General features: G+C 41.5%; 1 protein-coding gene across 1 annotated transcript in view; it reads right to left on the bottom strand.

Moving 5' to 3' along the window:
* Positions 1-547: 547 nt before the first annotated feature.
* The window catches only part of LOC136676246 (ras GTPase-activating-like protein IQGAP1), a 38,866-nt gene continuing 16,750 nt past the window's right edge, over positions 548-22,663 (bottom strand). Inside the window, exons 5-37 of the mRNA XM_066653101.1 lie at positions 22,245-22,321; positions 20,828-20,895; positions 19,826-19,939; positions 19,429-19,607; positions 19,181-19,268; positions 18,929-19,092; positions 18,662-18,746; positions 18,322-18,485; positions 17,771-17,931; positions 16,051-16,175; positions 15,208-15,371; positions 11,938-12,028; positions 11,306-11,473; positions 10,985-11,127; positions 10,552-10,722; positions 9,120-9,203; positions 8,946-9,017; positions 8,768-8,837; positions 8,217-8,581; positions 7,614-7,777; positions 7,273-7,497; positions 6,481-6,621; positions 6,169-6,253; positions 5,145-5,377; positions 4,820-4,952; positions 4,613-4,715; positions 4,388-4,523; positions 4,105-4,192; positions 3,804-4,013; positions 3,214-3,380; positions 2,948-3,070; positions 1,887-1,995; positions 548-1,782 (exon numbers count right to left, since the gene is read on the bottom strand). Coding sequence (XP_066509198.1) covers positions 1,669-1,782; positions 1,887-1,995; positions 2,948-3,070; positions 3,214-3,380; positions 3,804-4,013; positions 4,105-4,192; positions 4,388-4,523; positions 4,613-4,715; positions 4,820-4,952; positions 5,145-5,377; positions 6,169-6,253; positions 6,481-6,621; positions 7,273-7,497; positions 7,614-7,777; positions 8,217-8,581; positions 8,768-8,837; positions 8,946-9,017; positions 9,120-9,203; positions 10,552-10,722; positions 10,985-11,127; positions 11,306-11,473; positions 11,938-12,028; positions 15,208-15,371; positions 16,051-16,175; positions 17,771-17,931; positions 18,322-18,485; positions 18,662-18,746; positions 18,929-19,092; positions 19,181-19,268; positions 19,429-19,607; positions 19,826-19,939; positions 20,828-20,895; positions 22,245-22,321 — 4,584 coding nt within the window. The 3' untranslated portion in view covers positions 548-1,668. The remainder of the gene's footprint in view (positions 1,783-1,886; positions 1,996-2,947; positions 3,071-3,213; positions 3,381-3,803; positions 4,014-4,104; positions 4,193-4,387; positions 4,524-4,612; positions 4,716-4,819; positions 4,953-5,144; positions 5,378-6,168; positions 6,254-6,480; positions 6,622-7,272; positions 7,498-7,613; positions 7,778-8,216; positions 8,582-8,767; positions 8,838-8,945; positions 9,018-9,119; positions 9,204-10,551; positions 10,723-10,984; positions 11,128-11,305; positions 11,474-11,937; positions 12,029-15,207; positions 15,372-16,050; positions 16,176-17,770; positions 17,932-18,321; positions 18,486-18,661; positions 18,747-18,928; positions 19,093-19,180; positions 19,269-19,428; positions 19,608-19,825; positions 19,940-20,827; positions 20,896-22,244; positions 22,322-22,663) is intronic.

A 22,663-nucleotide genomic window follows, 5' to 3' on the forward strand; every position in this document is an offset into this window, starting at 1 on the left:
AATAGCTTAATATATCATCATCATCATCTGGGTCATGGTGGAAGAGCTTAATATATGCAACTGCATATTTATATCAATGGTGGTAATACAACACTATAAAATGTGTCTAAGTACGAATAGCCTGGTTTCCTACATCAGCGTGTTGGTAATGCATTTGCTTAAATAAGAGACCGATTTGCATTTTTTTTTGTGCTGCTACACATAAATGCAAATTATTCTTTAATGTATGCCTTTAAACAATAATTTGCATTTATGGGCTTCGAATAGAACTGTCTCCTAGGCAAACAAGAGGCAAGAGTTCAGTGTGGCCAGGCAGACGAATAATATCATTGGTGCACTAACAACGTCTACTCTTTGCAGTGCATTAATGAAGTCAAGCCACTGATTCCAAGCGATCAGTTTTGGTTCACAAAGGCCACTCCAACTCATCTCTAAACTACTGTACAGATGAGACCAAAGTCCCATTCACTAATGGAAAAAGGTGCAGGTTAATAAAGCCATATGTTGCGGGCACAGTATTCAAAGAGCAAGCCAGATTTTTGTTATTAACATTTATTTATGATTTTATTGCTTCTAAGACCATTTAACATCAGCTGTTTGGAAAGAAAAAATGTAATATACTGGTAGGTAAAAAACATTTAAGTGTGCATGTTGGCAAAATACAGTAAATGCTGCTTGTTGAGAACGGTTTTTAAAGGCAAAGTGAAGTGACTACTAAAGAAAAATCACCTGTTGGATGCAGGGTAGTCATGTCTGCTCACGCCACATCCAGTTTGAACTGTACAGTCCTCTTTAAATTTATAGTGACAATAACAACAGCTCAACTGATTCACGATTGTCCTCTACCCAACTTTTCTTCCATTTCCAGCTGTTGAATTTTTTGTTTCCATGATTAAAAAGCATGGAGTGACTGTGAAAACCTTGTCCATATCTGGCTAGCTTACATCAGTCAGAATGTAGAAACTCTCATAAAACTACATCAACACTTCTTTCACCCAACAATTTAATCAAGTTAAGGCAACGTAAAACAAAATATGAAAAATAAACGTAAATCTAGAATGGCTAAAAATGAGAAGGACACGAAAATAAAAAAAAATCATCCAGCACATTGCATCTGAGAGCTGGGAGAAAAATATCTACTTTCTTCCAATAAGTTATAATTTGACAAGATAATACAACCCAGTTTTGTGGTTCAAAATCTGAGTTAAGTCGGGGACACGTAACAGAAATATAACTTTTGGCTGACGGAACCTTCAGTCCTACAGCTGAAAGCTTCCTGTTGGACAGGGATACTAAGAAGCATGCTCCGTTCTCCCATGGTATAAAATTTAAATGCCATACAAAACATTTTCTTTACATATTCATACTGTTCAAAGCTCATGCAATCAGTTTGCAGCAGAGCACAGCTAACTAACACAGATACATTTAAACATCGACTGAATCAGAACAGATGACAATAACAAAAAACAGGAACTGTTGAATGGTCCTCGGCAATGCGCTTACGAATGTACATAAAGGGATATGTCCCTTAAGAGCAAGGCACAAATGGTATTCAGGCATTTTCCAAGTAGTGCAGAAAAGACAAATGATAGTACTACAGGAACAGGCATCGTATGGTGTGGGGATATCTTTAGGGTTCAGTCTGTAAAGCCCTTCTCCAAGTCTCTTCTATTTGCCATAAAATTTCTTATTAAGAAGGAAAATAAGCAGGTTGACGTTTACAGTGGCTCTGTCAAAGAGTTTCATGACTGCCACCCCCTCGTACTGTAACTGCAGCAGATCCTGCAACAATAAAAGCAGCAGCAACAATCAGTTTCACACTTGCAACATGTTTATAAACTGGGGATTTATTATGATACCATTCAAAATGATATGTTCAATTTTACCTGGTATTCTAACAATAACGTTTCCAAATGTACTCCCATAAACTTGGCTTTTATTTCGAAGACTCCCACTACCTCAGATGGAGAGATCTCAAAATGCACATTCTTAAACCTGTGAAAGATTGGGAAAAAGAAATACCGTGTTTATTACAAAAGCAGATATCGTACTGTTTACACTTTGTAGCAGAAAACACGTTCTCTTTTCTGTTAACTGGTTTTACGGTAGGAATCTGAAGGACAACCATTGCACAGCTTTCTTTTCATTTCTGATTATATTATTTATTTATTTCATGTGTTGTTTTTTGGTTTTTGCTTGGGCTTTTAAATCAACAGCTCCAAGATACCTCCTGTAACATTGGAGGATAATTCCGCTAGGAACATTACTTTTACACATAATTTAAAACATTCATCCATCCATTATCCACCGCTTATCCGGGTCCGGGTCGCGGGGGAAGCAGTCGGGGCAAAGTAACCCAGACCTCCCTCTCCCCAGCCACTGTCTCCTGCTCCTCCGGGGGTATACCGAGGCGTTCCCAGGCCAGTCGAGACATGTAGTCTCTCCAGCATGTTTTTGGTCTGCCCCGGGGCCTCCTCCCCGTTGGACATGCCTGGAACACCTCTCCAGGAAGGCGTCCAGGAGGCATCCGTACCAGACGCCCGAACCACCTCAACTGCCTCCTCTAGACGTGGAGGAGAGTCTCTCCCGGATGTCCGAGCTCCTAACCCTATCTCTAAGGGAGAGTCCAGACACCCTGCGGAGAAAACTCATTTCAGCTGCTTGTACCCGCGATCTCGTTCTTTCGGTCACTACCCAGCGCTCGTGACCATAGGTGAGGGTTGGGACGTAGATTGAACGGTAAATCAAGAGCTTAGTTTTTCTGATCAGCTCTCTTCACCACAACGGACCGCATTACTGCTGACACTGCACCGATCTCCCGCTCCATCTTTCCCTCACTCATGAACAAGACCCCCAGGTATTTAAACTCCTCCACTTGAGGCAGGATCTCACTTCCAACCTGGAGAGATTTAAAACAAAAAATAAAAAAAAACTATTGAAAACTCACTGATTTGTCTGAAGGTCCTCAATCTCGATCAGCACTCCCTTCTCATGCAGCCGAGCTGCTGTGTACTTCTGAGACGCCTGCTTGCTCTTCTTGGCCTTGTTGTCTCCAGGTTTCTTTGATACTCTTGAATGAGACAGAAACAGTTGATAACCACCAGCTCTGAACAGCTCTGAAGAGCTAAAGCTCTGGAATAATTCCGGATAATTAAAATAACAAGGATTATTCATGGATTAATCAAAATGATTGTGCATGCATTCCAAACGTACTTGCCCTTGCTGGCCAAATTATCCATGCAGGTCTTGATGTACTGATTGTAGTAGTCAATCTGCACATTGTAGAAACTCGTCTTTGTGTTAAGGCCCGCATTGGTCTGCTGAAGCTTCACCAACTCTGCCTTCCTTCTCTGACGATACCTCCTTTGATTTCTGATATCCTACACAAATAGAGTTTTATGTTTACAGATATATATGTGCTCCAGACAGGTTTCCAGGGGATCATACATTCAAAAGTGTATTAGGTTTCTCCAAATATATCTGTTAGAAAATATAATCATGGTCTAGTGTCAGCAGAGCGTAATGGGGTCAGAAAAGATCTCAAAACAAGAATGTTTGGGGCTACGTTTCTGAAAGGTTTATATATTTCAAAATCAATATAACACCCCAAGACAGAGCCCAAAGTCTCGCCCTGACTGCTTGTTCTGTGTCATCTTCCAGATCTTCAAAAATAAAGAATAGAGGAGTTTGGGGTGAGTTTTAAAGAATGCCTACCCTTACCCATGATAGATTTCACAGAAATCCAGCACAAGAGGTCACAAGCTCTCACCATACGCATCACTACCCACAAAATAACCAAGTACCTTGGTAATGTCGTTGATAAGATCCTGGTATCTGTTCTCTGGATGGACCTTGCCCAGCTCTGCCAGTCTCTGGAGGTTGCTCTTGATCTTGTCCTTCTTGCCTTGCAAGGTCAGGCTATCGTCCACCACCGGCTTGGCCTGCTTCATCTTCTCTGGTGTTTTAGCATCACGTATGGCTCGCCGCTGCATGGCACGCTGGTACTCCACCTCCTGTGGGCCACATAACAGAAGGCATCAATAATCATGTACCTAAATGATAAGAGCAGCTGTGAAATTGGTGGTATTTTTCTGTTATTTTGACCTGTTCTGGGGTTGCAGCACTTTCCAGGATTTCAGACAGTGTTTCTCCGGGCTGGAACCTGATCACATCCACAATGAGCCTCTTGGTGCTGGGGGGGGGAAAGAGGAGGAAAAATACTTTAAGGGGCAGCCTATATCATTTATTTATTCTGTAGTTCAGAACTATATACCTCAGCTTCATTCTGACAACATCCCTCTTATATCTACCACATATAAACAGACACAGACCCTCCTCAGCTAAAACTAATGCTATTTAAACAAAAAGGATGAGAAAGAGAACACACTTTAGAAGTAGAGTCTTGGCATCCATTTCAATATTGGCTTCTCCAGGGACGTCAAACTTGTTAGTGAGCGTGAGAGACACCTCTGTCTTGCCCATCATCTCCTTATTAGGGTCATCAGGGGGCAGTGGATTCTCACCTGAAAATTTAGTATTGTAGCAGCTCATCGCAGCATGTGTAAACAGCTTTTTAGTTACTATGTTCTAGTGCTTTTCTTCAGTAACTCACCTATCAGATTCTCTATGGTAGGCACCTCTCCTAAGTCCTCCAGCAGCTCATGAATGGGGTCATTGTGCTCTGGAGCAATGGCATCCTGGTGATCTAGCAAGAGCTGCAAAAGATAAGGCACAGGAAAAAAAATATCCTTTGAGTCCAGAAAACAGATCATACTGGTTGGTAACTGTATGACTATTGCCACGTGCTGCATGCACGTACCGTGTGAGTATTGATGATTTCCCCAATGGAGATATAAATAACAGGCTTAGACACAGTGACCAGGTCAGAATACTGATCCACATTAAACTTCTCCTCAAGTGATGGCACATCACAAGCTGCCAAAAAGAAACGTCTGGGGAAAAGAAAGTAGAGAATGTGGAAGCAAGTGGGATATATATATATATATAACAGCCTATAAATACTATATCCCCAATAATTACTAAATTAAACATTTGCTTTTATTTCAAAAACACACACGTTGCTAATTGCTTCATTGGCAAAAAAGAAAACAAAGATCCAATTCAAAAAGAAGATAGGCCCCTACCTGAATTTCTGGTAAGAGTTGGTGAGGTATTCATTGATTGGGTTGAGATGGGCATTGTCTCCGAGGAACATCTTGTTTGAGGCAGCGTGCTGCAGCATTTTGGCGATGGAGCCCAGGTTTCGACGCTGGTCCGTGGTCAGCTGTCCTCCAGCCGACAAGTCAATGATGTCAAAAGCATCAGGGGCAACGATGGCAGGGTTCATGTAGCGATAATACAGTAGGTTTCCAACAATCTGAATAGAGATAGGAGTAGGACTGAGTGGCAGTGGTACAGCACTGAATGAATGGAGTTTGTTTCATCAACAAAAATCTGATACTCTTCGGCCAGCTTAAAAATTTTGTTCATGTAAAATGGATGGATACATATGAATCAAGTAAATTCAGCTGATTTTTTGTAGCATGGGCTAAACATCTTTTCACAACCTTGAATCTCACTATTTGCCTAGGCAAATACAAACAACGTTTCAAATTTTGTTCCTTTCCTAATATGGTTTGCAGAGCAGAGCGGGAAACAGGATAGAGAGTGGGGAAAAAGCGTGAGACAGGGGTGTGGCTCACCTTGTGTGGGCAGGACCAGAGTCCTCCAGAGAGCAGCAAAGCAAAGGGGTCAGCTGGAGCCAGGAGAGAGGGACATAGCGAAGTAGAGGGTAAGAAACAGAGAGAAAACAGTGCCACAAGAACAGAGATAGGGGCAGCATTAAGAAGAGCATGAAGCACCACAGCAGATTAGAAACAAGACAAGATTCCCACCAGGATTTCAATAGGGAAATCCCCTTTCCATTGTAATTCAACCCAGGGATAGACCTAATCTGCATGTGGTCTATTGTAGGGTTGAAATACATTAGGCAGTACACGGATGTCAACACTTTTTGTGCAGTTTTTGAAAAGAAAACTGATTTAAAGCAGGAATTGGGGTTGGTTTTAAACAGAATTCACAAGGAAAAACATTTAAATTAGTAAAAGCTAATGCTGACGCCCATGATTCTGTGGTAGTTTTTTTTAGGAGACCGCTCAGATGACAAACCTTCAAAAGCTCATCTTCAGTGGCATCTGGGAACTTTTCATGAAGTGTATCCTTCAGTACCTTGGCAATGAATCGCATCCCATACCTGCAGATGAACAGTTCATCAGTAACACTGAGTCTCACACACACACACACTCTCTGAATAAAGACTCGGGTCAGGTAACAGATCTGTGTTTGAATATTCAAATCCGAACGTGCCAATGCTTATTTTCATACATTAAAAGAAGATTACAGTAGGTGACAGATGAAAGCAGACGCATACAAACCTGGACAAAAACAAGATCAGAATCGACCTTAGACAAGGATACTCACGGGATTTTGTCGACAGAGACCACAATGGCAGACAGAAACTTGTCAGTGACAGTCCGCATGTTTTTAATGGAGGCCTCAAGACGGTTGCGGACCTCCTCGTGGCTCATGGCCTGCTCTGGAGTGACGTCATAAGGCAGCTTACTGTATGGGACAGAGGTACACTTGACTTTATATTATTAACTATTTTTTATATACACACAAACCTCTAGCACATTCTGATATGACACATGAGACACTAATTTAGTTGCTCATTGATTGGTCAAATTAGAAAACTGTCTAATCAAGATTATTTTGTTATAAATGTTAGCCAGGTTGTTAGCCATTGGTTAAGCCTCAGGAGCTGGACAGACATTTTCAAGTTAGAAAAATGGCCAGCAGAATGAACCAGTTGTGATTTGCAATGGGTAAAAAACGGTTACCCTATGCCTTTTGAGGTATGATCTGCGGTCTAACTAGGTTTCGTTCAGTTGTTAGAACTGTAAATCAGTCCATGACAAGGCTCCACACTGAAAACCCAGGTTTAAAAATTAGCGAAACCCAATGTCTCATGTTCATTACTAACTTATTTCTCTGAAAACAGAAGGAGAAGGTACGCTTTCCTCTTTAAACCTCTAATCACTCAGATGTCCTATCAATATAAACCCAATTTGCAAGTTATGTATTTCTGAGTAAAGAATTTAAGTCTATATGTGGTTTAATGTGTAAACGCATCCTATTTATTTAAATAAATAAACGTACAGATTACTTATTAATTACAGTCAACACGTAGTCTAAAAATATGGTAATTTTAACCTTGCTTCTCCAGTTTGAGACTCCATCTGGTTCACCCAGCTCTTGTAAATGTCCACTGGGTCAGTTTTGATGTTTAGCGTCTTGTCGTCCATGATTTCTTTGACAACTGGAGCCAGGATCTGCCTCAGGGCGTTCTGACCCCGAGCTCCTCTGTTAAAGCTTACCACCATCTTGATGACTGTGGGGTTTCCAGTTACAATCTCCTGGATCTGGTCCACTTTTGACCTGTTCAAAAATAGCCCACATTACTAAGAATCTGCTGCATTGCTTCTTAAACCTCTAAAACCACTACAATTCTCATGAGTTTTCAAACATGACGACACATGGCTGTGGAGTCTTACTTGATTTCCTCCTGCAGTGCTGTTTTGAATAGTTTCAAGAGCAGGTATTCTTCACGCTGGTTGGAAGCATAGTTATATAAAGTAAAAATCACAGAGTCCATGAACTTTGTGGACTTGTTCTGGGGCATCTGGAAAATCAGCTTGGCCAGGTAGGTGGGATTAGTCTGGGAAAAGAGGTTAGAAAAATGGCAGATCTTAACATTGCAGCTTTTTAGAGTAGATGAATCCATAACATCTGGAATCTTTGGGGCACTTTTCAAACCACTAAAGCCTTCAGGCACTTTGTCCCATTCTACTGTTAAAGCATAACCACCAGCATCATTCATAGTTATGTTTGAGGCTGAAGAGATCTCTTTTTTAATGACACCCCCTAAACTTTCTGTAGTTTATTTTACAATTCCCACTTATTATTGCAGTGCATTACAGTGTGATTTTTTACAATACATGATTTTGATTACTTTTTCCCCTAATAATTATAGCTGACTTCAAAACAGATTTGCTCACAGCTTTCAAGCTGTATTGTTTCTCCAAATAAAATGTTGAAAGACACATTTTTAAGGGTTGAAACACAGAAATCCTTCTCTAAATGTATTCTAGACATACCTGTAGTAGGTAGAAAAGGTACTGATAAGCCTCCAGCTTCTCTCTCTTCTCTTTGCTGAGAGCCTTCAACCCTCCCTTCTGCTTGTTCATCATCATGAGGTTGGACAGCTCACCCTTGTTCTTCTTGGTCAGCTTCTTGCTATGGGAGACCACTTCCTGCAGAGTGATTTTGTTCTTCACCAGCAGGCCGATCTTGATGTCCATTAGGTTGAGGTCGTTCTCCAGCTCCTGGTTGGAGCGGATATTTGTGATCACTTCTTCCCTCAGACGCATCAACTCCAATTCTTCCTGGAAGTCCTGGTCACTGTGGTCCAGCAGGTGCACAAACTTACGGACGACTGCCATCGGAGGATCATCTGCGTTAACTGTGGGAGAAGAGAGAACGTGAACGGAAACGTCTGGAATACAACGCGATGCCACAGGTGTGAAGTTAAATTTCAATTAAATACAGAAAATTTGTAACCAATCCTCAAAATGTATGCATATATTCGCATAATAAAAAGACTTGAGTCACATTCTGACAACAGAATAGTATGGAGGATTGTCCTTACTGAGCGTCTTGTAATCATCCCTCGCTTTATTGGCTCGGATAAAAGCTTGAATTTTAACCACTTCATTAATCTGAAATATGAAAATGACAGCTACAACTTTACAATGAACAATACAATGAGGGAGGAAAAGATAACCACATTTGTTGACAAATAAAATGCTGAGTAAAAAGTCACCTACATGATCTTGGAAATACTTCAGCCGGTCTCTGTACTTTTTCCGTGCCTGCTGCATTCTGACCATGGACTGGATCTGAGGAATTCATGGACGCATCAACACAAACGTTAAGAGGAGATTAGTGTGAAGTGAATCATACTTCAAATGTCTTTGACCTTGTCTGTCATGGCAACATACCTTCACAGCATCTGCAGTGTGATCCTTCAAGTACTGCTTCCTTTCTCTGAATGCCTTCCTCTCCTTGTATCCCTTCCAGTGAGCCTACAGATCGCATTGAACCATGAGAGCAATCAATAACAGTCTTCACCGTAAAAGTCAAAGGAACATGTTGGGTGTGTTTGTCTAAAAATTTACTTGTAAACTTGTAATCAATTATTTTCAGTATGTTTTCAGAAACAAGAAAACTAACTGTAAACCAACAAATATTATTACAGAGGAATGAAAATATTAGTTTTAGTGTTTAATGCCCAAGACATTATAATGCATTTAACATATGTAATGGCAAATGTGTTAATCATCTATAGCAGAGTATAGTCCACTGTTACATTAATTCAGTCTCATCAGAGGTAAACAACAAAACTCCATATTGATCTTTTCACCATAATAATAATAATAAACTCACATGTCCTCACTCATTCATTCTTTATCTGTAACCCTTATACAGTTCAGGGTCGCGGTGGGTCCAGAGCCTACCTGGAATCATTGGGCGCAAGGCGGGAATACACCCTGGAGGGGGCGCCAGTCCTTCACAAGGCAACACACACATCCACACCTATAGACACTTTTGAGTCACCAATCCACCTACCAACGTGTGTTTTTGGACTGTGGGCGGAAACCGGAGCACCCGGAGGAAACCCACCACACACCACACTCCTCACAGACAGTCACCCGGAGGAAACCCACGCAGACACAGGGAGAACACACCACACTCCTCACAGACAGTTACCCGGAGAAAACCCACGCAGACAAAGGGAGAACACACCACACTCCTCACAAACAGTCACCCGGAGAAAACCCATGCAGACACAGGGAGAACACACCACACTCCTCACAGACAGTCACCCGGAGGAAACCCACGCAGACACCGGGAGAACACACCACACTCCTCACAGACAGTCACCCGGAGGAAACCCACGCAGACACGGGGAGAACACACCACACTCCTCACAGACAGTCACCCGGAGGAAACCCACGCAGACACGGGGAGAACACACCACACTCCTCACAGACAGTCACTCGGAGGAAACCCACGCAGACACCGGGAGAACACACCACACTCCTCAAAGACAGTCACCCGGAGGAAACCCATGCATACACAGGGAGAACACACCACACTCCTCACAGATAGTCACCCGGAGGAAACCCCCGCAGACACAGAGAGAACACACCACACTCTTCACAGACAGTCACCCGGAGGAAACCCCCGCAGACACAGAGAGAACACACCACACTCTTTACAGACAGTCACCCGAAGCGGGAATCGAACCCACAACCTCCAGGCCCCTGGAGCTGTGTGACTGCGACACTACATGCAAGTTAAATCAGAGGTACCCGATTCCTTCAAGTATGTATTTGTATGGAGTCAGAAGGTTAAAAGGACAAGACCCACCTGAATGCATTTAATGGCTGGATCCTGTTCCTTCAGGAAATCAAGACGCTCTTTTTGGCCTCGCCTCACCATATAACCACGGCATCGGGCCTGTAACTTGGCGATCAAACTCTCATTGGCCAACCACAGCTGCTCACGGTTATAGGCTGCAGTCACTCCTGATACAACAGACTGAGAAGGACAGAGACATGTATGAGGTGAGTCTAAGAGAGCTGGATCAATCTGCAGCTGATTACTGCACATGAAAATAAATAAACCTGACAACAGTCAGTCCAGTTTTTCTGATTTCAAGAAGGCTACCACACAGGATTAAACAATATTCAAACCATGAGCACTCTTGTTATTTAAAAAAATAAATAGCATTAATTATTGACTACATTTATATTTATAATTATAAGTCAAAGAACAAACCAGGTTTTTTCAGATCACTCACCTGGATTTCCTCCTTGTTCAGCTGTGTGTTGTTCTGTTTAAACTCAGCAGGCTCGTCCCAAGTTCCTTCTCTAGTTGTCAGGTTGTAGTAATAATTATGGCCTCCCTTTACCCAGTGCTTCATCCACTCACTGCCATTATCACCTGAAGAGCACAGACAGTAATTAAGAGAATTCACAGTCATCCAATCCCAGCGTTCTACAGGGACACATGAATAGTGAAGTGATGCTATGAAAATGACATGTAATATAATCAGGACAAGGCCAATACTCCCCTAAATAATTTTCCTTATTCACTCATCAGTCACGAATTTCATTCTTACCCTCCTTCTTCTTGTCCTCCTTGATCTTGGCCAGGTCTTGCTGGTAGCTCTGGGCACACTCTGGGGTCACTCCATACAGACTGGACCCAGGGGCACGCAGAGCAGCTAGAGTCTGTCCAGCGTCCCCACTGTCCACAGCCTCATTGATAGCCTGAATCGCCTGAGAAACTGTTGGTGGCCACAAATACATTGTCTCAAATCATTGTCAATAATTATTATTAGGATAAGACCCATAGTTCCACTTAAAGTAAAGTTTATTAATCAGCCAAGATGTGTAAGGGATCCATATTATTGTATTTAGCTTCAAAATGGAGCTACAAAGCTAACATCACTTCAGTCACTAACACAAACACAATGTCATCTAATGTGGCTTAGTGCAGCATTCACCTACCCATGTATTTGTGTTTTTACAGCTCACAGCAGGTCGTAAATGTGAAATAACCATATTGATACTCAGACCTAGAGGTTCTGGGACTGTTAACATGTTCATATTTGAACACTAAATATATTCTGGCTAATCTACAAACTCAGGGACAAGTTCAAAATTGGTTGATTTTTTCTTGAGCCGTCCCTTTATAGCAATTCATCAAGCAAAAGCTAATCAAACAATGTTTAATTCAAAGCATTCTTACACTGCAGGGCCTCTTCTGTGTCCTTGTTAGCGCTTAAGATGGCCTCCTGAATCTCATCCAGCCACAGGACAGCTGACGGATCCTGGGTCTCCTGCACCAACAAAAATAAGAGGGTCAAGAAACATCAAAAGACCATTCTGTCTACTCCAAAATATCTATTACTATAATAATGTAATGGGCTGTTTTACAGATGCACACACCCAGAATAGAAATTAGAGGCCAAAAGACCTTCATCAGGCATCTTCAAAGGAAGCAAAAGTGAAAGAAAATAACTATTTACTAAAGTAAGTAAACTCCAGGACCACTAGAGGGCGAAGAATCATTCTCTCTGCAAACACTTTCGAGCAAAGCTTATCTGGTCAAAGACATCTTCATGTGAAATGCAAGCACTTGTGATACTAGTAAATTCTAAAGACTAAAGACTCGGTATAAAATCAAAAACTTCGCTGTTTAATTCCAAGGAACGTGATGTCAAACTTTAACTACACTATGAAAGATTGAGGAAGGAGATAAACTCTCTCTGAATGGAAAGCTAAAAGCCATAAATAAGAGAAGCCCAAACAGACTGATGTCAGATCAGATAAACTATGCCCGTCCGGCACATTTCTACCAGCAGGTGGCGCTATTTCTCTCCCGCAGCTGCAGCCCGCATGCTGAGTGTTGTTTCCGGACAGAGCTCTCCTCTTTGCTGATTGGCTGAGAGCACAGGCCCCTCTTTGTACCTCTCCCTGCCGCCGCTGAAGCCCGACACCAAACCTGAGGGCGTGGCGCTCTGTTAAACACAGAGAAACTTCTCTTCTTGGAGATTGCAACAGGTCTTTGCAAAAACAACCCTGTGATTGGCTAACCTACTGCTCTATTGACTTAGAATCCCAGACACAATCATGGGTTATTGTATGAACAGAGCTGCAAAGCGCAGATGTGTGGTGTGTTGAGCTCAGTGAGGTGTAAACAAAAAAAAAAAAAAAAAAAAAATCATATCAGCACTTATGACTGCTAATCATATTTGAGGAAGTGAAACGGGGTGTGGCTCTCTGTCCAAGACTGTTTCTGTCTTTCAAGCAACTTTTTCTATTCTTTAATCAGTTCCCCTCTAAGTAACGAATAAATACATACAATTAACTGCCACAATCACAGGCACTTACAAATTAGATATGAAGTAATACTGCAAATAAGAATCGGCTTACATTTTATGACAGTTTAGACTGCATTAAATGAATCGGTTTTGTTGTTTTTCTGCTTCATTGTATGTAATTGCTAAAGTACCACGTCTAAAAAAAACCAACAATTGCGGATTTGCCATTAATTTTGTTAGAAATAAAACCTTTAAAGCACAAATAAACAAACATTACTCATCACTGCCCTCTAAAGGTATTAGAGCACAGTCAAGTTACGGGATGTTTTCGTACATGTTTAAATATTTGTTTGGTTTAGTCACATGCATCTTTCTCAGCCAATCAGATGACATTTTCACTGTATGCTGCAATCTATTCATACGGTTGTGAAAACTGTGGTTAGCTCAAGCACAACCTGCTGATTTTGTCAAAAAAAAGGTGACTGAGAGAAGAACTAGTTTTTTGGTGGCATTTCTAATTTTATTTCAGAAGTGTGTAATTAATAAAGTGCCAGACAATGATCTGCTCTCCACCTGTTTCTGTCTGTCTGTCTCTCTGTCTGTCTGTCTGTGGGAATCACTCACATCCTTCAGCTGCACCACACATGACAAATTTTTAGAAGAGAAAAAAAAAAATCCCAGAAACTTCCTCCCATAACCACTTCCTCTGTCACTAGCAGATGTGGAGCCATCTATGTAAGCCTTGCTCACACCCAGGAATCACCCGTCAGAGTGAGCTCAGGGTCTAAAAACACTGGCGACCACAGTTTTGCCCATTTAAGGCAGCGATGCAGTCATCAGCCCGTTATTTCCTACTACTGTGAAAAACGTCGCATAAAGGAAGACTTTGTTTTTATAGCCATTTTGAGACCAGCCTGATTCAGAAATGGGGCATGATAACAATTAAGCCTCAAATTTCAGGAACACGTACACAGAAGATGGAAATCAGGGTTGAAAGCTGATCCTCTGCTGACAACTGATGAGAACAAGAAAGTCCAAAATAAACAACAAATTAACACAAAGCCTCTAAAGAAGCAGCCCAAAAACTGACTAGGCTTTTGAAGAGTACAGCTCCAGCTGACGTGAGAGGCCACTGAACACTGGTCTTGAACGCTTATTGACTCGCTGCAGGCTAAATAACTTAAGAAATGTAATAATACGCTTTAGTTAATACGTCAATAAAAATATTTCAAAACACTAATCAAATTAAAGAAAGCAAATCTTTCTTTAAAACCATGAATTATGCAAAAATGTTATATTATTACATCATATTAAAACACACTAACATGGGCAAAACTGTCTAGACACCAATCTGATGCATACTTCCATTTGGTGTTTAATGTGTTTAATTATTAGCACGTCACTTGTTATTTGCAATGAAAGCAGTGATGGAAAGATTAACAGTCAGATTTATTTCACCCACTGGCTGACATTCTTGCTCACTCCTACAGCTCGACAAATAAAAGATAAAGCAATGCCATACACTGAGGAAACAACTTTCTGCTCTTAACTCTCACCTGCATGGCTGCGCTTTCAGTTTCACTGGTGGTGGCGGCCTAATAGTGATTTTATTTACTACTCTTTTGCCTGTTAACCTTTTGATGTTACAAGGTGGTTAGCTTTTAAAAACAGTCGCAGGCAAAACAGATTATACCCTACTGTCCAGAATTAAGATAGGACCTTTTAACGTCAGTCCTGTCGTTGTTCTCAAAAGTATGGACTGGCCGCTCCAAAGCCCAAACCTCAAAACCACAGCGTTTGTTTTTCTTGGCTTTTAGGAGAATTAAGAGAACGGAAAATGGAAAAATAAACCTTCGTAAATGAGACTTTGCTAGAAGTGAAGAGGCAGTGAATGAGACAGAGTATGAGACATAGTGAGTGTTAATGATGTCATCTGGATGACGTCATGGGGCTCTGAATCACATGACAAGCTGCATCAAGAGGCAGCAGTGCCGCAGCGCTTAGACTACAGAGGAGAGCAACCAAAGGACTTAAAAACATGAACTATAAATAAGGCTGTGATAGTGATCTCTCCGTAACACCACCGCTACACTGTAGAAAAGAAAAAGGCTTTGCTGGTATGATGGTAAAATGCTTGAGGAAGTATATCATACAAGACTTAGCGATGTACAACTAAGACAATAACAAGGACTCACATGTGCCTTCTCTCTCCGTGCTTCCAGGAGTTTGTCAAAATAATGCTGAGCTATGGATGGATCCACGTCTGTCAGCTTGGCTGCAGGGTGCTGCAAGGCTTCCAGAGTCTTTTTCGGGTCTCCCTCATCTAAGGCCTCATTGATCAGACCGATGGCAGCGATTCCTGATTTCCAAAGGCAGCAGAAGGCAGAAGGTCATTGCACGTTATTTTAGCATAAACAATTATCAGCTTAAAGAATGAATTCCCAGTACTGAAGATTATGCTGTTTTCATGGCTCAAATTTCTGTCTTGAAGTGACCCATATCTGAGTTCGCGTGGTGTGTGTTTGTGGGCGTCTGCTCTGAAATCCCCACATTTGCACATTTTATCATTTCATCAAGTTAATTGCCGCTGTGGCCCAAAGTGACAAATGCATGCACAGTATAGTGAGACGTAAATAACCAATATGGATTCCAGTCTGCAAAAGAAAATCTGATTAAAGAACAGATCTGCAAGATCAGAAGCCATGAATAACGTTTTAAATTAAGTGAGTGTTTTCTGCAGAAACCACTAAAAAAAGAGCTCATATGGGAACTTTCCTAGTATCTGAGATTTCTCCACACACACACGAATATATAAACCTTCCTAAATGTTCTACTCTACCAGAGTAAAATAAATATATTATAAAACAAGAATTTGAATTTCAGTCAATTAAATGTGTCCAATGTCAATCTTTTAACAAATTACCTGAAACACAGATGTCAAATAATCATTGTGCTTCACTATCTGTGAACTTAAAATTAATCATTCTTTAACTCTATAATATGAACGTAGCCATGGTCTTTGACGCAATGTGACTCACGCTCATGTTCCTCCTGGATGGTGTTGTTGACCTGATCCACACAGGCCTGAATGTCATTCCAAGTCAGATAGTCACTGCCCTCCTCTCTGGTGGCAGTCCTGAGACGCATCAGCTCATCCATGTACCTGAATATTAAATTATTTAAATAAATTAAGACATGGAAGTGTGGTACAATGCCTCTCAAACACACACACACACACACACACACACACACACACACACACACACACACACACACACACACACACACACACACACACACACACACACACACACACACACACACACACACACACACACACACACACACACACACACACACACACACACACACACACACACACACACACACACACACACACACACACACACACACACACACACACACACACACACACCAGTGCAGTGTTCAGAGCTATTCCAGTGTTATTTATTTACAGTTTTTTTAGCATAAAGGTGGGCCATAATCATACAATTCTGCAAAACATTCCCAAGATGCATGGTTTCCTAAGGCTTCATAACCTGCACCACACAAAAAGCCCCAATAGTGTTTTATTTATTTAAAAAAATGTAATGAAAGACACAGTCAGTGTTGTTTAGTTACTGACAGCATCTACATAATTTTAAACATTGATAATAATGATATAACATTGTCATCCGTGATCTTCAATTTTATCTTGAATAGTTTCTCTAAGCAAACTGCTGATGTCAGAAGTTTACACCCCAGTGTGTGTCATGTGACACTACCAGTCTCCTCCTGTTGCCTACTTCACTTTTTAAAATTCTCTCTCTCTATCTCTCATTCTCTCTCTCTGATCAGAGAAGTGTGACAGAAGTCAGTTTTGCATGCATTTCCTGAATTAAACGGCTGCACATGGCTAGTTCACTCGCTGAAGTCGCAAGCCTCACATCAGCCAAGTTTAAAATATCGCGCAGACGCACCTTCGCTGGAGGTTGGTGTTTCAGACCAAACCTGGTAAATAAGGCCTGACCGCTTTGGCAAATCCTGATTGGTTAATGGCCTGTGTTCCTGCAAGCGACACTGTTTTGACAACACACAGCCGTGTGGAATGTTTTATTGGCACAACTACACAACTCACACAATTATTATACAGCACAAGGCCAAAGGTTTATGGACGTAATTGGTTCCTCTTTTGCAGAAGAGTATGAGCTGCTGGTCACAGCAAAGACTTTAGATTTTAGATGAAACATGTCTGAATATCTGATTTATTCAGTTGGGTCCCAAAAGCCACTCCAGCTCATCCCAAAAGGAACTGGATGGCGCTACAGCACTCCAAAGGACAGAGTTGCACTGCTCCACAGCCCAATGGATCTCAGGCTTGGCATTGGACAAGGTAACATTAGAGTACCACATTCTATTGGCAATACATTTCTGTGGAGACTAAACAAGCATTGTGTTCACAGTTTAATGTTTATGTTCACAAAGGGTTTGCCTACACACTCTTGGACAAATAGTGAATACAACCATGAGTCCTGACAATTGCAGAGGCTCAGAGCAAAATGCACTTAAGACTGTTTGGGCTTTCAATTGCTGCTACATGAGATTGGCTTAAGTTCTGCACAAACTGTAGCTTCTTCTAAATATATTTCCATTTGTGTGTTTATATTATTCTGAGATACTTATCATTTCTTCCTGGTAAATGTCTTAACGGTCTCTTAAGCCCTTGTCTTAAGTGTGTCATGGCTCCACGCGTCTCACCTCTGTGCGTACTCGTCCTCCACATTGCTGAGGCCCGTGACTGAGCTGCTGAGCTGCTTCCACAGGGATGCTCGGTCTCCCACATTCAGAGCCTCGTTTATCAGGACCACGGAAGACAGCATCTCCACGGCAACAAGCAGCTCTGGGTGTGTGAGCAAACCCTGTCCAACCAGACACAGCACAAACATGTGAATTTGTCCATTTTCATGTTTTAGAAAACGAAAAATAAGGTTTGGGTTCTCTTTACTGTATGGGTAGTTATGGACTGGTCCTGCTAACACAGTCTAGTTACATCCTACATTGACCATCCCAGTCACCTGAGGGACAGCCACTCACTTGAATTTAACTTGACCCTCCACAGTCTTTCTGAATGATGTTCCATAAATCCATAAATGACAAGGCCAAATTTATACATGCCACAGAGCCCAGTGGGAGTTTCATTTCTTAATTACAGTTTGAATTACACCTGTCTGGAAGCATCTGCACTAATTGTTTCTCTATTCCTGCTTATCCATTAAATCTGTCATTCACAGAGTGTGTGCGTTTCTGACCTCTGGGCTTTGCTGTTGCAGGCTGTACAGTTCTCTCTGGTAAAGTTCTGCAGCACTGGGATAAACTTGTGGCAGTTGTGCCTCTGGGTTCATCAGCTCATTCACCGTGTCCTCAGCCACACCCTTTTTAATGGCCGCATTTATTCGGTCAACTGCTTGCAGCACTGAGACAGGCCGAGAGAAATGTTCAAGGTCACAAAACAATCAAAACATTCCAGGTTAAGAAAATGGGTTAAATGTATGAAGGACTTTGTTCAGAGTGTCAGTAAGAGGTATGAAAAAGTGGGGTATTTCTGCAGCAAAGTGAGTACACATGGAGGAGATGGAGAAAAGCTAATACTTTTTAGATAGCCTTCAGCAATGCCGTTGGCCACATCCACCCCACCCTGCAACTCTTCTTTGGTCAATCCCTCTCCTGGAGAATTCTGCATAAAACATTAAAGCACAAGGAAATACAGAAATGATCAGCAGGTACATAGATTACTGTAGAAATAAGTAAATAAACAAATGCACTCCATTATGACGCAACAGGCTAATTCACAATACACACATAAAATGTACAACCAAAAATATATATCTATATATATCTTCAGTTTATCTCCATTACCTGCTCCTTGGCCTCCCGATCTTCCCCCAGCTGTTTGAGATACCAGCCCTTGTTCTTGGACTGCAGGGCCTGTAGGCCCAAAGCCGGGGTGGAGAGAGCCTCATAAAGCCTGTCCTCATCACTGCCAAGTATAGCCTCCTCTGTCAAAGTCAATGCACTGGACACTGGAAGACAGGAGCAAAGTTCTAAGGAGGGGATACTAACAAAAAAATGACAAGAACAATTATAAATAAAGACTTGCACAGAGCCTACAGTTGACTTTGTTGACATTTCCCTGAATTTCAGCATGCGTGAGCAGTTCCTCATAGACGTCCCTCTCTGCATCTGCATTCTCTCCGAGCTAGAGATATAACATTCACACACAGAGAGATTTTCATACTTTACAACCCATGGTTATGTAAAGGACCCCCCTCTGGTTCACCCCATTATTGTAATCACAGTCTCAGTTTGCAGAACATTACATTAATACATTTGATTAGGAATTGTACTACATTTTATACCCTTTTTCTGGAGTTGGCCACTTTCTCAGCTTTGGCCTGGAACAGTGTGTCCTGGTAGTGCTGGCCGGCACCCTCGTCCAGGTTAAGCAGCATTGCGTTAGGGTTCCTCATGGCTGCCAGAGTGCCCTGAGGGTCCCCATGATCAATGGCATCATTGATGGCGATCACTGCAGCATGCACTGGATCAATGCAATAAAAGAAAATGATGATTAAATACAATTTTTACAACCGAGAAACATCGTTCAGTTGATTGTGTCGTTAACTACTTGACATTATGTAATAAGCTTATGCTTGCAAAAAAACGTATATAATTGTCTGCTATTACTATAGGTCAACAGTTGTTTTTTTCCCCTCTCTCCTATACCGCACAACAAAATATGTAGTTAACAGCTCTCACAAGCGGCCTCGTCCACAGAGAGCTCGTTGGCGAGGATCCCACCAATCTTGCTGAACGCTGGCATCTGAATGTTGTACTTCTCCAGCTCAATCTTCATGTTGTTAATCTCCTCCTCTGCGACACAGGGTTTAGAAATGTACAGATTATACATCATAGCATGACATCAATAGCCAAAACACTTGGATTATGTGGTTTGAAGCACTTGCTCTTTGTGTATACAAAGCTTTGCTTGAAAACACCTGTGTAAACGTGTCATATCTGAGCTTTGGTGAAGCATGTTGGCTATTAATCAGCAGGGTCTTTTTCTAATCTTGGTGTTTTTTCCTGGGCCTGAAACTCAAGTGCTGGACATTGTTCTCAGCATGGCTGTTAAATAATGTTCTGTGCTACGAGTTTGGCAGTCAGAGCGGGTTGGCCGAAATGACAGGAAATGCATGCAATTGCTAATGGCTTCCACACTAGGGGTAGCTCCCAAACAGAAAGTCTAGAGCGTCCTACTGCTGATATAAAATAAAAACTTTGCAGCTTGTTAACGGATAGTTCAGATAAACTGATCAGTCAAGACATCATTTCAGACAACACCTCGTCTGGTATTAATAAAACTGGATATGACCATCAGCTAAATACATGACTGTGCCCCTGAGGCTGTGAACACAGAGCCTGTTGTTTAAAAATGCTGTGAGTTTTATTCATTTTCAGTTTATTTAAAAACACACTGTGTTCTGAAACCCATGTGGTAGGTGCAACCTTAACGGAAACTTAGATGTTGTCTGAACAGGTTGAGCCGTTCTTGTAAAATATATTTACATAACAAATCTGGGCTACTAGGGGGACTACTGGGATCTAGTGTTTGTAAGTGTTGTTAGTCTCTCAGGTGCAGCTCTAAACTAAAAGTTTGGACTCCAAACTTGTCTTGGCTGACTGGCTGCATCTAGATGAAGTGGAAAATTGTGTAAATTGCTTTCACCAAACCATTCTGTTAACTGAAGGCAGGCCACTCACCTGTGAAAGCGACCTTGCCATACAGGTCTGTGATCTGGGGGGCAAGACCCAGCTTGAACAGGTAGAGACTGAAAAGAAACGAAAAAAGTAACATAACCTTTAGAAAAGAGGCTTCATTCAGATCTACAGGTGCGCTTTAAATTGGTTCAGAGTTAAAACCCATTTCAGAACTCCCTCAGCTGACCACTCCTGCATGCCTTTCAACTTAATTCATAACCCAGCAAACATGTTTGTGCTGCATCTGTGTTCCACAGGGGGCTGTTAAAAATGTAAAAACTACACTCGTGCAGCTAAAGGTTCCAAACACCAGCCTGTTTCTCTCGGCCCACAGCAGACCCCTGCCAACCCTTCACCCCTGCTGGGTTGTGTGACTTCCTGCCTATGCAAGGCCAGATTTATGGCCTGTGGGCTGCACATAGACCCTGCACATGGCTGGAATGTGCTGTTAAAACAGCCTCTGCGCTGGCTTCAGCTTTTCCACCATGACGCAAAATAACTCCTGTATGAGTATTAAAAGGCTTCCTCTACATTTAAGACTGAATTCCAAAACAGATCCCTACTATTATCATCAGTATTTCCAGATTTTCCACATATCTGATGCTGATAAGGAGGGTCACATGCAGATCACCCATGTTCCAGACGGCTGTAATCCTAAAATAGTTAAAGGCAACAATCCCTGCACCGATAAAAGTTTGTTTTATTACAAAACAATGTATATAACTATTAATGGAAGCATGTGCTAGTGTTCAAAATGAATGCCTAAATGCACAAATTTATGCTAATGCCATTACAAACGTCTCAGCTGTACTTTAACTAGTAAGCTTAGCAAACTTAGTCACTAAGCAATCATAAAGAGTAAGTTATGATGTTTCTGACACGTTATAATACACTATGTATTATAAGTGGGGTCAGTTGTGGAGTTTATGCATGGGTGGCACTGCAAAGCCAATGAATGAGGCATGTTTGAGTGTTGCAATAGAGGCTTGAAGATATACTTATCTACAAAATAGCAGCACTGCAGAAAACGTTTTGGAACCACTGAATAAAACTATGAAAAAAATTCATCTAGCAGCTACTAAAACACATATTAGGTAATAACATACAGGTATTTACAATGATTATCTATATGTATAGCCAAGCACAGTTTGAATTCATATTCTGTTTTTGCAGAAATGTGTTTAATTTAATGGCATTGTAAAGGTTCAGTACGTTTCAATGGCAAAAGTCCCCATTCGAGCTGCATGTTGGAATAAGCTCAAATTTATTAGCAATCCATGATTTTGTGACAGGTTCAAAGAGGCACTGGCTACATGCAATAGACATAAATCTGTTAGTGTTCAAACTTTAGATAGTGCAAATGCCCATATGTATTTGGGGTTTGAAAACCTCCATAAGCACAAAGACAAACGAAGAGTACCTCAGTGCATGAATGCAGTAAATGCAGCGAGGCATATTCTTTCTGTCGTAGATGTCTGTTGTCTCGGGATAGAAGATCTGAGGAGTGGGGAGGAGACAAAGGCTGGAGTGAGTGAGAGCTTCGATGAGATTCCCCTCAGAGCAACTCTATTGTCATGACACAATCAGCTCCTGGGCAAGCCATATCATGTCTCAGGTGATATTTGGACTGTGAGAGAAGTACGTTTGGTTCACTGAATTGGAACCAAATGCTTTTCTCATACGCTTAATGAAGATTTGATTACACGTTCATAACAAAACCTTGCATGTTAATGTACAAAAACCTTCAAAGACTCATCCCCAGTTCTGAATATGTCTTATCTTCCAAGTATGACAATGGTGGTTCACAAGAACGACTCCCAGCCGAGCTAACAAAAACTG

The sequence above is a fragment of the Hoplias malabaricus genome, chromosome X2 (assembly GCF_029633855.1).
Source record: "Hoplias malabaricus isolate fHopMal1 chromosome X2, fHopMal1.hap1, whole genome shotgun sequence".
In the NCBI taxonomy this organism is placed as follows: domain Eukaryota; kingdom Metazoa; phylum Chordata; class Actinopteri; order Characiformes; family Erythrinidae; genus Hoplias; species Hoplias malabaricus.